Here is a 15,508-nt window from a genome sequence, read left to right on the forward strand (position 1 = left end):
ACTGAGAGAATCTCTGCTCTCATAGACCAACACCTTCAACCTATTACCCAGAACCTATTCTCCTATATAAAAGATACCAACTCTCCACAGTTCCTGTCTCTTTACCACATAGTGCCCTGCTCATCACTATTGAAGCCACCTCCCTGTACACAAACATTCCTAATGCCCATGGCCTTACTGATATTGAGCACTACCTTTCTAGACACCCTGTTGTTGTTGTGGTCTTCAGTCCAGAGACTAGTTTGATGCAGCTCTCCATGCTACTCCATCCTGTGCAAGCTTCTTCATCTCCCAGTACCTACTGCATCCTACACCCTTCTGAATCTGCATAGTGTATTCATCTCTTGGTCTCCCTCTACGATTTTTACCCACCATGCTGCCCTCCAATACTAAATTGGTGATCCCTTGATGCCTCAGAATATGTCCTATCAAGCGATCCCTTCTTCTAGTCAACCCATTTGCCACAAATTTCTCTTCTCCCCAATTCTATTCAATACCTCCTCAATAGTTATGTGGTCTACCTATCTAATCTTCAACATTCTTCTGTTGCACCACATTTCGAAAGCTTCTATTCTCTTCTTGGCCAAACTATTCATTGTCCACATTTCACTTCCATACATGGCCACACGCCATACAAATACCTTCAGAAACGACTTCCTGATGCTTAAATCTATACTCAATGATAACAAATTTCTCTTCTTCAGAAACCGTTTCATTGCCATTGCCAGACTACATTTTATATCCTCTCTACTTCGACCATCATCAGTTATTTTGCCCCCAAATAGCAAAACACATTTACTACTTTAAACGTCTCGTTTCCTAATCTAATACCCTCAGCATCACCTGATTTAATTTGACTACATCCATTATCCTCGTTTTGCTTTTGTTGATGTTCATCTTATATTGTCCTTTCAAGACACTGTCCATTCTGTTCAGCTGCTCTTCCAGGTCCTTTGCTGTCTCTGACAGAATTACAATGTCATCGGTGAACCTCAAAGTTTTTATTTCTCCTCCATGGATTTTAATTCCTACTCCGAATTTTTCTTTTGTTTCCTTTACTGCTTGCTCAATATACGGATTGAATAACATCAATGATAAGCTACAACCCTGTCTCACTCCCTTCCCAACCACTGCTTCCCTTTCATGCCCCTCGACTCTTATAACTGCCATCTGGTTTCTATACAAATTGTAAATAGCCTTTCGCTCCCTGTATTTTACCCCTGCCAGCTTCAGAATATGAAAGAGAGTATTCCAGTCAACATTGTCACAAGCTTTCTCTAAGTCTACAAATGCTAGAAATGTAGGTTTGCCTTTCCTTAATCTATTTTTTAAGACAAGTTGTAGGGTCAGTATTGCCTCACGTGTTCCAACATTTCTTCAGAATCCATACTGATCTTCTCCGGGGTTGGCTTCTACTAGTTTTTCTATTCGTCTGTGAAGAATTCATATTAGAATTTTGCAGCTGTGGTGTATTAAACTGATAGTACGGTAATTTTCACATCTGTCAACACCTGCTTTCTTTGGGATTGGAATTATTATATTCTTCTTGAAGTCTGATGGTACTTCGCCTGTCTCATACATCTTGCTCACTAGATGATAGAGTTTTGTCAGGGCTGGCTCTCCCAAGGCTATCAGTAGTTCTAATGGAATGTTGTCTACTCCCTGGGCCTTGTTTCAGCTTAGGTCTTTCAGTACTCTGTCAAACTCTTCACCCTAAGGATTCCAAAGCAACAACCCCCTTCCTAGCTGCCATGACCGACTATATCCTCACCCACAATTACTTCTCCTTTTAAGGCATCACCTACAAACAAATCTGGGATATGGCTGTGGGCTCCCACATGGCCATCCTATGCCAACCTATTTATGGGCCACCTACAGGAATCCTTCCTAAAAAACCAGAATCCTTAACTCCTCACCTGGTTCAGATTCATTGATGACATCATTGCTATCTGGATTGAAGGTGAGGACGCACTATCCACATTCCTCCAGATCCTCAACAACTTCTCCCCCATTTGCTTCACCTGGTCCTACTCAGCCCAACAAGCCACCTTCCTAGTGTTGACCTCCACCTCAAAGATGGCTACATCATTACCTCCTTCCATATCAAACCTACTAACCACGAGCAATACCTCCAGTCCGACAGTTGCCATCCTTCCATACCAAGAAGTCCCTTCCGTACAGCCTAGCCACCCATGGTCATCACATCTGCAGTGATGAGCAGTCCCTCTCAAAATATACCAAGGGTCTCACTGAAGCCTTCATTGACCGTAATTATCCTCCCAACCTTATACAAAAACAAATCTCCCGTGCCTTATCTTTCCAGTCTCCCGAAGTCCCACAGTCCGGCCACAGAGGAGCATTTCCCTCGTGACTGAGTACCATCCTGGACTGAAGCAACTGAATTACATGCTCCACCAGGATTTTAATTACCTCTCGTCATGCCCTGAAATGAGAAATGTCCCCCCCCCCCCCAACTATCCTTCCCACCCCTCCTACGTTGGTATTCTGCCGTCCACTGAACATACACAATATACTCGTCCATCCTTACACAATGCCTGCTCCCAATCCCTTACCACATGGCCCATACCCCTGTAATAGACCTAGATGCAAGACCTGACCCATGCATCCTCCTACCACCACCTACTCCAGTCCGGTCACTATCATCACCTATCCCATCAAAGGCAGGGCTACCTGTGAAACCAGTCATGTGATTTACAAGCTAAGCTGCAAACACTGTGCTGCATTCTATGTTGGCATGATGACCAACAAGCTGTCTGTCCGCGTGAATGGCCACTGACAAACTGTGACCAAAAAAAGAAGTGGACCACCCCGTTGCTGAACATGCTGCCAAACATGATATTCCTCATCTCAATGACTGCTTCACAGCCTGTGCCATATGGATCCTTCCCACCAACACCAGCTTTTCTGAATTGTGCAGTTAGGAACTTTCCCTGCAATACATCCTATGTTCCCTTAACCCTCCTGGCCTCAACCTTCGTTAGTCACTGTCTTCGCCCATCCAGCCCCCTCCCTGTTCCCATTCTAGCACTACACAGTTGTCATTTCACTGCCACACACAGTCTTTTAATTTCTTTTTATTTCTCTCCTTTCCTCTACTTACCCCCCACCCCCCTTTCCTCACCATGTTCTCTCCTGCCCTGCGTCTAAACTGCAGCCCTTCACTGTCTGCCACCCCCACCATACTATCCCTCCCTCTCCCAGCCCCAGCCTCCTCTCTACCCCCATCCAGTAACAACTCCCATCATGCACTGGTGCTGCTGCTTGCAGTGTGTTTTCAGTTGTTTGAGACTGCAGACATGTGTGCAAGTTGCGTTTGCGTAAGTGCATGTGTGTGTGCGTGTGTGTGAATGTGTGTCTATTGCTGACAGAGGACTTAATGGCCAAAAGCTATAATTGTGTGAATCTTTTTGTTGTGCCTACCATGACTCAGCATCTCCACTGTGTAGTGAGTAGCAACTTTCCTTCTCTAATATTGTCACATACTTATGAATTTTACACAGATTTTTTTGTGATTATTTTCATTCTCAGTACATTACTAACCATGAATCCTTTCTTATTGAGTATGTTTTTGTTGGGCTACTTTATGGGGCAGACATGTCAGTTACATACTTTAAGAAGAACACACAAATAACCACTGAGTCTATGTTTCTCTGTTCAAACTGTAGATGCATGTCATGAAGTCTGTTATGGTTTCTACTTCCTCTAGTTCGTCTGATTTTTGAACTTTCGTTTAACATGTTATAGGTCTCACTATCAAAGGTCTTCACAATTTTTCAGAAAGTGGTAAATTTATTTGACAGTTTCTGTCACTAAGTGAATCAATTTTCACATCTTTTATTTTCATACTAAAACCAAATTGATCTGAATGTTACAAGTTAAAGTTGTGCACATTGTTTCTATCTTGTACTGTGTTGTACATGAATTGTAGTTCATGACTTTTCTAATAAATACTGCAAATTCTGTCATATATCACAGTGCTGTGGTCCAGAGTGCAATATGGTATTAGCACCAGCTATTTTCATCATTTTGGTCCAGAATGATTGTTGACGGAGATAAATCTATTTATTAGTAGAGCTGAATAAACTATAGGCTTGTGATATACATTAATTACTATGAGAAAGACATTTATAAACCTCTGATGTTTTTCTGCCAGCTAATTTTGTTACATAAGATCACTAACTTCCTTTACATTTCGTAGAATATGTTGCTAATTCACTGTTAAAATTGTCTTTAATTTAAACAGGTGATACCAAAATCAAGGAAACGTTCAGAGAAATGGATTAGTTCCAGTGTACATAAGAATGAATGGGACTCTTCATTTGCAAAAGAATGCTCTGCTGAATACCTAACACACAACATGATGTCACCAGTATTATTCTCAGATGCTGTGTCTATGATACCGCACAATGCATTTGTAATAGAAATAGCTCCACAAGGAATATTGCAGGGAGTAATGCGTGGGGCACTGCCTACTTCTGTGTCAACAGCAAGTACAATGTCACGTTATGACAACTCTTTGCAGCAGTATTCTCTTGTTTTGGGAAGGTAAGTTGTATCACAGTCAGCAGCCAACTTTTTTCTGGAGATTAAGCAGACTGTAACACCACCTACCCACTAATAACTTAGGTTTATTCGTATGTTTGGGTAAACTAGTGGTAAAATTAAACAATAAAGAGGAAATGTTCTGCATAAGATCTTAAGGTGGAGAATATGACTAGAGAAGACATGGGCTAATAAGTCTGTTGACATTGTTTGATTTAACCTCATTGTTGACACTATGTCTACTATGCAGTTGAGATGTTTCTGCTCAAATCTACACCATTCTTAGATGGCAGCAATTCTGGGATCACCCAGTATGTGAGGAGTGTCCCTGTGACAACTAACTGTTCCCAAGCATGCTCAAATTAACACAAGTGAGCACATACCATAGCCTCCTGGAGGAAGGTGTTTATTTGGTGGGTGATGCACTGACACCTAGATAGAGAAACCCATTACCAAAATGTTGACTCTAGAGCTGGCCATTAAGTCAGAGGATCCTGATAATGATACCAGCCAAAGGCAGGACAGAAATGCATACCTGAGATGTGCAATGGTTATCTTATCATCTACTGACTTGTCTACAATGACCATCAAGCACCAACAAATTCTGCACTTGTCAATAAGATACATGTATTGTAATGAAATTACACATATTGGAAGAAAGTGATGACACTGAAGTAAATAATAACTGAATCAAATCAAATGCCTTCTATCCAAGCAGTCCACCTACATAGTCCTTTCCTTGTCTCTACCTCTCTCCCTCCCCTCCCATCCCCCCCCCCCTTCCCCAAGCAAAGCATATCAACACCCCATCTAGCAGCCCTGCCCTGTTCCTGCCCCCTCCCACAGGCAGTGTAGCATCTTCACCGACCACTACTCCGATATCCGTTCCCTTCCCCAATACATGCCTTCTCCTCATCCCCAACCACCCATCCCAACAGTTTCTTGCTCATGTCAGACACAGCTGCAGTTGGGCCCCAGTGCCTGGAAACAGCGGCCATGTGTGTGTGAGTTGTGCTTGTGTGAATGTGTGCATTTTTTTCTACTGTGGAAGAAGGACTGTGTGCAAAACCTTAAATGTTTTATAAGTCTTTCTCATTGCACCTGTCTGCAAATCAATGCATTCTCTATGTGTTGGATAACAATCTGTCCTTCCCTTTTCTTCTAGTGGGGTAATAATATTATGTATTTTATTAATTCCTCATTGATAGTTATTTTGTGTTTAAATATACAATAAAGAATATTGAGTTCCAAAGCTTAAATACCCATTACGTAGTTAATATAATGACTATTGGGTCTTGTTCATAGTTTGTCTCTATAATGATGAATGTGTCAGATGCTATATAAAAGTAATACATTTGCCGTGCAAATGTTTAGCTACATTTTGACAATGTGCAGGAGTGAATTCAGTTTGCATGTACTAAATATTTAACCAGTGTTTATTGTTTTCTGAAACTATTCAGAAATGTTGGTGGGAAACAAGCAATTCTGAGTTGCTATTAAGTGGTTAATGTATTTGATCCTGTTCACAGTGCTTCCATCTTGCCCCTGTACATCTCCATTCACTTTGAAATATTCACATTTGTATTCAGGGCCAATCACCATAACACCTCATATGCTGAGTGAGACTTCATTACATTCATTTCTTAGATTCTATTTCTTAAACTTGCTAATTAAATAATAATTGTATTGTTACAAGAAAACAGTCACTGGATGTGGGCTTAAAGTCAGAAGGAGATAAAAAAATTGCTGTGGAGTAAAAACAAAACAACATCAAAATAAAGGTATGAAAGTGCATATCTTTGTACAAGGTGTACAACTGTGCTTCCGCCATTTGCTGATAGGTGGTGACAACAGTAACCAGCCACATTTTAACAGTCTTGGAAACTCCTTGGCACACTATCCACAAAGTGGATGAGATGTTGCTACTCAAGCCTGTCCCACTCTTTAATGGTAGCTTTCTTGAGGTAATCCATTGTGTGAGGAGTGTTCTGGCAATGGTGCACTGCAAGTATGCTTAATCAGATTCACATCTAGGCCCATTTTAAGGCCCTAGCGGTACAAGTCACCCCTTGGAGCACTGAAGTGAGAACGGACCAGAGGTGCCACAAATGCAAGATTCCTTAGCAGGACAAACCATAATTAGCATCCACTTGGGGTGCCATGTTACAAGGGTGCCAGGGCTGCCCAAGTGTAAGATTTGTGTACAGTGCATATCAGAATTAATGGAGAAAACTGACACAGCTGAAAGGGAATGAGGGAAAAGAGGGGAGGGTGGGTACCAAATGTTAAGTTGCTCATGTAGTAAAATGCTCTTGAACCAGCACTGTTCATATCAGAAGATACCACAGAACATTCAGTTTGATTGATGACTGCTCCTAGAGAAAAGTGTTCATGAGGTGGCCATAGTGTGCTCATTGATTATCATCTTTAAAGATGAACCCATTATCAAAATCTTGATTATAGCATTGGACAATAGCTTGAAGTATCCTGTCCTGATGCAGCACAGCTGTAAAATTACTCTCAGTAGCCATGAGAAGTGTCTGATACATGTGTATGACACCATCCCATAACACGACTGTCCTATCCTCCAGCTAAACTTGTGACATTGCATACTTGGAATGTGCATGATACCTGGTCACATCCATGCTCTTCTCTGGTGATCATCAGGTGTCAAATACTAAAATTTCTCACTCATCATTGAAAAGAACATGATACTGTTGATCCAGGCTCCATTCTGGGTGTCATTTACTGACCATCTCCATGCACTGTGATACAGGTTACTTGAGTGAGATGGGGGGGGGGGGGGGGGGGGCATTGTTAGTAATGGGTACTATGAGACCAAACTGATTGTGTGGAGGAAGTTGTATACTATCTGGGCTGACACAGTGCTCTCAGTTGGCTCCTAAAAGACAGTGCACATCTCAGCTGGGATACTGTGAATTACATCCCAAATTCTCTGCTTTAATTAATCCAGGGTTCTTGATCGAGTTGTATAGACTTTGCTTTAGAGGTAGCCCCACAAGAAAAAATCACAAATGATAAATCTGGGGGCCAGAGAATGTTACTGAATTGTGAGAGCACACAATTGCCAGAAACTTCTCGCACATATGTCATTGACTCCCTTACAGTGTGTGATGTCGCTCTGTCCTGTTGAAACCAGGCTTCTTGAACATTTGGAAAGTTGTTCAGTGCAAGTATAACAAAAGTTCATAACATCTCCATGTAATGACTGGCACTGACAGTTATTGTGTTCCCCATTCATTTGCAAAAAAATACGATCTGATAAACCATGTGATGAAATGCCACACCATGATGTCACTTTACTAGCTTGTAAAGGGCACTCATGATCGTCATTAGGATTTGCGTTTACCCAGTAATGGCAGTTCTGTTTATTCAGGTAACCTGTGAGATGAAAATGTGCCTCATCTGACATCCACAACTTGTTTATTTTTGTTATCATTTGTTGACAGAATCCTAATTGTAACTCGTAATCATTGTCCTTCAATTGTTGCACCATCTGTAGTTTGTACAGATGCAATTTTAAATCAAGATGAATTCTGTGAACACTCTCCTGGGACATTCCAACCACAGCTGCTTGCTTATGAATTGAACTCCATAGGCTCTGTAAGACAGACTCGCGTACAACATCAATGTTCGCTGGAGAATGCACACTTCTTGGTTGTCCTGCTGGTTTCTTCTTGAGGGCAGATCCAGTCTATTCAAAGTTATTAATCCAACATTTTATTGCATGTTTTGACAGAATGTCATAATATTGTCCTAAATTATAAAAATGTCGAAACTCCCTGTGCGCCACTACCAAACTATCATTGTTTTTATAAAACATTTTTATGGCTAATGCACACTGCTGTCTGTTCCAATGATCCATGATTACTGAAATGGTGGACTATTTACTCACTAACTGTCATGAACCTGCAGTGCTGCCACCTGCCCATGGCTGGCATTACTCATTTCAAATATTCCCGTTATTCTCTGTCATCCTGTACAATCAAGGTATAATTATTAGATGGCAATTATTAGCTTTTTCTTTTATTTTTGATTATTTATTTTCATTGTGAGCAACCAATTTGAAGCATATCTTGATTCTTTTTGTGTTCTGCAATAGTGGTGCAGTGTTTGAATGACATAATTATGGTTATTACAATTTGATGAGCACAAATGGTCTAAATTTGAAATGACCCTCTAAGGCACAATAAGAGACTGTCCATGATTGGAGACACAGCTCTCTTTACTGAAGTAAGAATTCACATTTAGTTCATAGGTGGCTGAATGTAGTAACTTCCTGTGGTTAAAAGAGTATTGAGAAAGTGGTTGCTGATCAAAATTACGTAAACTATGCAAGTCAGAGTGTGGTGCACAACCTATTTTTGGGCTGTTTGTTATTTCATCATAAAACAAGTTTCAGTAACTACCCAGATAACTAAAAGCACTTTAATGCTTATTTGCACTTCTCAAGACAAAAATATGACTTGCTTTATAATGGTATGTAATGTATTCCAGGTTGTACTTGTCTGGATCGCAAATATGTCTTACAAAACTATACCCTCGCATTCAGTACCCAGTCCCATCTGGCACACCACAGATTTCATCCCTAGTAAAATGGAACCATGATTGGGAGTGGTTTGTACCAGTTTTCTCTGATAAGGTAAAATTCTAACACAAGGAAACATAACCAAAAACTGAGGTTGATTCATGCATTTGACATGTTTTTATATTTCTCTAGGACTGGCTAAATAAACATTACCATACATACGAGATTGATCTCAACAAACCTGAAGATGAGTGGTACAGGGGTCATACAATTGATGGAAGAATAATATTCCCAGCATCTGGATATCTGGTAATATACTGGTCATAATTAAGGAATATTTAACAGAAGAAATCAACGTATGCCTGGTGTTTATTGATCTTTCCTTATCATTTTTCTGTTTATTTCTTCTCATGTGGTGCAAGAGAATAAATTTAATTTAATATTTCAATATTTACAATACTGATTGATTCAGGTTTATTTATGACACTACTTCATTTTTGAATAACTGCTTTCTGTGATATTAGGTTTCTCTTTTCTATTTGTTATACTTTAGTTTTAGTTATTTTCTTTATGTCATCTCTCAGTAATTTTCAATTCAACATTAGTTGCTCCATGATAGCTGACATTCTGTATAGTAATTTTTCAAAATTTTTCTTTCACAGTGTAGTGTTAACTGCTGTTTCTCTATGTACTTAACTGAAAGTGTAGATGAACTGCATTCCAACTGTATAATCTGAAAGGCAATAGGTTTTCTCTAAGTAGTAGGTTTCCTCATAATTTATATCTTATTTACAATAATTTGTGCATGTCAAAATGATATTGCTTTGCTGTATTAATAATAAGAGCATTTCAATATGGATATGTGCTATATTTTAATGTAACATACATATACTTTAAAATGAGGTGATTGCCTACCTCTCAGTGTTGTCAGACAATGAGTTTTATAGAGAAAAACATATTATTTTTTATATCTCTTTTTTATTTTGATCATGTTCTCAGCACTCAGATGTCATTTAATTTAAATCATAAATTAAATATTTAGAGCACACTGCTACAATTAAAACATGTTGTTTCTTGTTTCTAATGAACATGTATGACCATCACATTATACATACAGATGTTGTTGTTGTTGTGGTCTTCAGTCCTGAGACTGATTTGATGCAGCTTTCCATGCTACTCTATCCTGTACAAGCCTCTTCATCTCCCAGTACCTACTGCATCCTGCATCCTTCTGAATCTGCTTAGTGTATTCATCTCTTGGTCTCCCTCTACAATTTTTACCCTCCACACTGCCCTCCGATTCTAAATTTGTCATCCCTTGATGCCTCAAAACATGTCCTACCAACCGATCCCTTCTTCTAGTCAAGTTGTGCCACAAACTTCTCTTCTCCCCAATCCTATTCAGTACCTCCTCATTAGTTACTTGATCTACTCACCTTATCTTCAGCATTCTTCTGTAGCACCACATTTCGAAAGCTTCTATTCTCTTCTTGGCCAAACTATTCATTGTCCACATTTCACTTCCATACATGGCCACACGCCATACAAATACCTTCAGAAACGACTTCCTGATGCTTAAATCTATACTCAATGATAACAAATTTCTCTTCTTCAGAAACCGTTTCGTTGCCATTGCCAGACTACATTTTATATCCTCTCTACTTCGACCATCATCAGTTATTTTGCCCCCAAATAGCAAAACACATTTACTACTTTAAACGTCTCGTTTCCTAATCTAATACCCTCAGCATCACCTGATTTAATTTGACTACATCCATTATCCTCGTTTTGCTTTTGTTGATGTTCATCTTATATTGTCCTTTCAAGACACTGTCCATTCTGTTCAGCTGCTCTTCCAGGTCCTTTGCTGTCTCTGACAGAATTACAATGTCATCGGTGAACCTCAAAGTTTTTATTTCTCCTCCATGGATTTTAATTCCTACTCCGAATTTTTCTTTTGTTTCCTTTACTGCTTGCTCAATATACGGATTGAATAACATCGGGGATAGGCTACAGCCCTGTCTCACTCCCTTCAACCACTGCTTCCCTTTCATGCCCCTCGATTCTTATAACTGCCATCTGGTTTCTGTACAAATTGTAAATAGCCTTTCGCTCCCTGCATTTTACCCCTGTCACCTTCAGAATTTGAAAGAGAGTATTCCAGTCAACATTGTCAAAAGCTTTCTCTTAAGTCTACAAATGCTAGAATCGTAGGTTTGCCCTTTCTTAATCTTGCTTCTAAGATGAGTCGTAAGGTCAGTATTGCCTCACGTGTTCCAACATTTCTACGGAATCCAAACTGATCTTCCCTGAGGTTGGCTTCTACTAGTTTTTCCATTCTTCTGTAAAGAATTTGCAGTAGTATTTTGCAGCTGTGGTGTATTAAACTGATAGTTCAGTAATTTTCACATCTGTCAACACCTGCTTTCTTTGGGATTGGAATTATTATATTCTTCTTGAAGTCTGAGGGAATTTCTCCTGTTTCATACATCTTGCTCACCAGATGGTAGAGTTTTGTCAGGACTGGCTCTCCCAAGGCCGTCAGTAATTTCAATGGAATGTTGTCAACTCCGGGGTCCTTGTTTCGACTCAGGTCTTTCAGTGCTCTGTCAAACTCTTCACGCAGTATCGTATCTCCCATTTCATCTTCATCTACATCGTCTTCCATTTCTGTAATATTGTCCTCAAATACATCGCCCTTGTATAGACCTTCTATATACTCCTTCCACCTTTCTGCTTTCCCTTCTTTCCTTAGAACAGATATCAATCTTTAATTTAGTATCAATCTTTAATTTAGTCTCACACTACAATCTACCTATATAATTTGAAATCATTTTTGCATGTACCCTACAGTGAAGAGTATTACAACAACAAAAAAGTTTTGCTGCCCACTGCTCCTCATGAACTTGGCACCTAAAACACAACCCAGCAAACAAATGCTATCAGCCTGTCCAAGAAAAATTAGATTAGTGTAATTCAGTAGTACACCCTACTCATTTGTAGTTCAGTATAATATATCATTCTCCTACAGCAGTTGCCTCTCTCCCTTTTTTTTGCCCCCCCCCCCCCCCCTGAAGAATTCCCCTCAATTTGTGTTGAATGGAATGTGAGTGCTAGTTAGTGAGAAAGTAAATGAATTAGGTAACTCTTTCCTCCAAATTCTGTTGCCTATTTACATCTTGTTTGTGCTGCTCCTCTTTCTGAAATCTTCATAGAACAGCTTCTGATTCTAAATCTGAAAGATTTGTTCTCTTATCTTACTGGATTACTGATTCACTTATTAGTAATTCTCCTTAAGTCCAGGTATAGAGTACTGAACCCTATCACATGTACAGATTCAGAGAATGCATTGTTATTAAAGCAGATATGGTAAAATGCTTCCGTCTCTACTGTAAAAAATTGTGGTAAAAAGCCATAAATTGTACTATCAGTTTGTCTGTCTGTATGGATTGATACCTGTATTCATTTTGTTGAAAATATTAGTACACTTTCCACAGAGATCAACGACTTCATATAAATCCACGGGGAATTATCAGCAGAAATTCATGATATGTCTGCTTGTGTCTGTATATGGGTGGATGGATATGTGTGTGTGTGCGAGTGTATACCCGTCCTTTTTTCCCCCTAAGGTAAGTCTTTCCCCTCCCGGGATTGGAATGACTCCTTACCCTCTCCCTTAAAACCCAAATCCTTTCGTCTTTCCCTCTCCTTCCCTCTTTCCTGACAAAGCAACCGTTGGTTGCGAAAGCTAGAATTTTGTGTGTATGTTTGTGTTTCTTTATGTGTCTATCGACCTGCCAGCACTTTCATTTGGTAAGTCACATCATCTTTGTTTTTGGATATAATAGAGGGAAACATTCCACGTAGGAAAAATATAGGTGATGTGACTTACATTTGGTAAGTCACGAACGAAAGTGCTTGCAGGTCGATAGACACACAAACAAACACAAACACACACACAAAATTCAAGCTTTCGCAACAAACTGTTGCCTCATCAGGAAAGAGGGGAAGGAGAGGGAAAGACGAAAGGATGTGGGTTTTAAGGGAGAGGGTAAGGAGTCATTCCAATCCCGGGAGCAGAAAGACTTACCTTAGGAGGAAAAAAGGACAGGTATACACTCGCACACATGCACATATCCATCCACACATATACAGACACAAGCAGACATATTTAAAGACAAAGGGTTTGGGCAGAGATGTCAGTCGAGGCAGAAGTGAAGAGGCAAAGATGATGTTGAATGACAGGTGAGGTATGAGTGGCGGCAACTTGAAAGTAGCGGAGATTGAGGCCTGGTGGGTAATGGGAAGAGAGGATATATTGAAGAGCAAGTTACCATCTCCGGAGTTTGGATAGGTTGGTGTTGGTGGGAAGTATCCAGATAACCCGGACGGTGTAACACTGTGCCAAGATGTGCTGGCCGTGCACCAAGGCATGTTTAGCCACAGGGTGATCCTCATTACCAACAAACACTGTCTGCCTGTGTCCATTCATGCGAATGGACAGTTTGTTGCTGGTCATTCCCACATAGAATGCATCACAGTGTAGGCAGGTCAGTTGGTAAATCACGTGGGTGCTTTCACATGTGGCTCTGCCTTTGATCGTGTACACCTTCCGGGTTACAGGACTGGAGTAGGTGGTGGTGGGAGGGTGCATGGGACAGGTTTTACACCGGGGGCGGTTACAAGGATAGGAGCCAGAGGGTAGGGAAGGTGGTTTGGGGATTTCATAGGGATGAACTAACAGGTTACGAAGGTTAGGTGGACGGCAGAAAGACACTCTTGGTGGAGTGGGGAGGATTTCATGAAGGATGGATCTCATTTCAGGGCAGGATTTGAGGAAGTCGTATCCCTGCTGGAGAGCCACATTCAGAGTCTGGTCCAGTCCCGGAAAGTATCCTGTCACAAGTGGGGCACTTTTGTGGTTCTTCTGTGGGGGATTGTGGGTTCGAGGGGATGAGGAAGTGGCTCTGGTTATTTGCTTCTGTACCAGGTCGGGAGGGTAGTTGCGAGATGCGAAAGCTGTTGTCAGGTTGTTGGTGTAATGGTTCAGGGATTCCGGACTGGAGCAGATTCGTTTGCCACGAAGACCTAGCCTGTAGGGAAGGGACCGTTTGATGTGGAATGGGTGGCAGCTGTCATAATGCAGGTACTGTTGCTTGTTGGTGGGTTTGATGTGGACGGACGTGTGAAGCTGGCCATTGGACAGGTGGAGGTCAACGTCAAGGAAAGTGGCATGGGATTTGGAGTAGGACCAGGTGAATCTGATGGAACCAAAGGAATTGAGGTTGGAGAGGAAATTCTGAAGTTCTTCTTCACTGTGAGTCCAGATCATGAAGATGTCATCAATAAATCTGTACCAAACTTTGGGTTGGCAGGCCTGGGTAACCAAGAAGGCTTCCTCTAAGCGACCCATGAATAGGTTGGCGTACGAGGGGGCCATCCTGGTACCCATGGCTGTTCCCTTTAATTGTTGGTATGCCTGGCCTTCAAAAGTGAAGAAGTTGTGGGTCAAGATGAAGCTGGCTAAGGTGATGAGGAAAGAGGTTTTAGGTAGGGTGGCAGGTGATCGGCGTGAAAGGAAGTGCTCCATCGCAGCGAGGCCCTGGACGTGTGGAATATTTGTGTATAAGGAAGTGGCATCAATGGTTACAAGGATGGTTTCCGGGGGTAACAGATTGGGTAAGGATTCCAGGCGTTCGAGAAAGTGGTTGGTGTCTTTGATGAAGGATGGGAGACTGCATGTAATGGGTTGAAGGTGTTGATCTACGTAGGCAGAGATACGTTCTGTGGGGGCTTGGTAACCAGCTACAATGGGGCAGCTGGGATGAATGGGTTTGTGGATTTTAGGAAGAAGGTAGAAGGTAGGGGTGCGGGGTGTCGGTGGGGTCAGGAGGTTGATGGAGTCAGGTGAAAGGTTTTGCAGGGAGCCTAAGGTTCTGAGGATTCCTTGAAGCTCCGCCTGGACATCGGGAATGGGGTTACCTTGGCAAACTTTGTATGTGGTGTTGTCTGAAAGCTGACGCAGTCCCTCAGCCACAAACTCCCGACGATCAAGTACCACGGTCGTGGAACCCTTGTCCGCTGGAAGAATGACGATGGATCGGTCAGCCTTCAGATCACGGATAGCCTGGGCTTCAGCAGTGGTGATGTTGGGAGTAGGATTAACGTTTTTTAAGAAGGATTGAGATGCAATGCTGGAAGTCAGAAATTCCTGGAAGGTTTGGAGAGGGTGATTTTGAGGAAGAGGAGGTGGGTCCCGCTGCGACGGAGGACGGAACTGTTCCAGGCAGGGTTCAATTTGGACGGTGTTTTGGGGAGTTGGATCATTAGGAGTAGGATTAGGATCATTTTTCTTCGTGGCAAAGTGGTATTTCCAGCAGAGAGTACGGGTGTAGG

At 41.4% G+C, this 15,508-nt stretch overlaps 1 protein-coding gene across 1 annotated transcript in view; it reads left to right on the plus strand.

Annotated features, from left to right (window-relative positions):
- Window positions 1-15,508, plus strand: part of LOC126252297 (fatty acid synthase-like) — a 338,172-nt gene that overhangs the window by 115,493 nt on the left and 207,171 nt on the right. Inside the window, exons 11-13 of the mRNA XM_049953179.1 lie at window positions 4,265-4,566; window positions 9,082-9,226; window positions 9,305-9,421. Of these exons, the coding sequence (XP_049809136.1) occupies window positions 4,265-4,566; window positions 9,082-9,226; window positions 9,305-9,421 (564 nt within the window). The remainder of the gene's footprint in view (window positions 1-4,264; window positions 4,567-9,081; window positions 9,227-9,304; window positions 9,422-15,508) is intronic.

The sequence above is a fragment of the Schistocerca nitens genome, chromosome 4 (assembly GCF_023898315.1).
Source record: "Schistocerca nitens isolate TAMUIC-IGC-003100 chromosome 4, iqSchNite1.1, whole genome shotgun sequence".
Lineage (NCBI taxonomy): Eukaryota > Metazoa > Arthropoda > Insecta > Orthoptera > Acrididae > Schistocerca > Schistocerca nitens.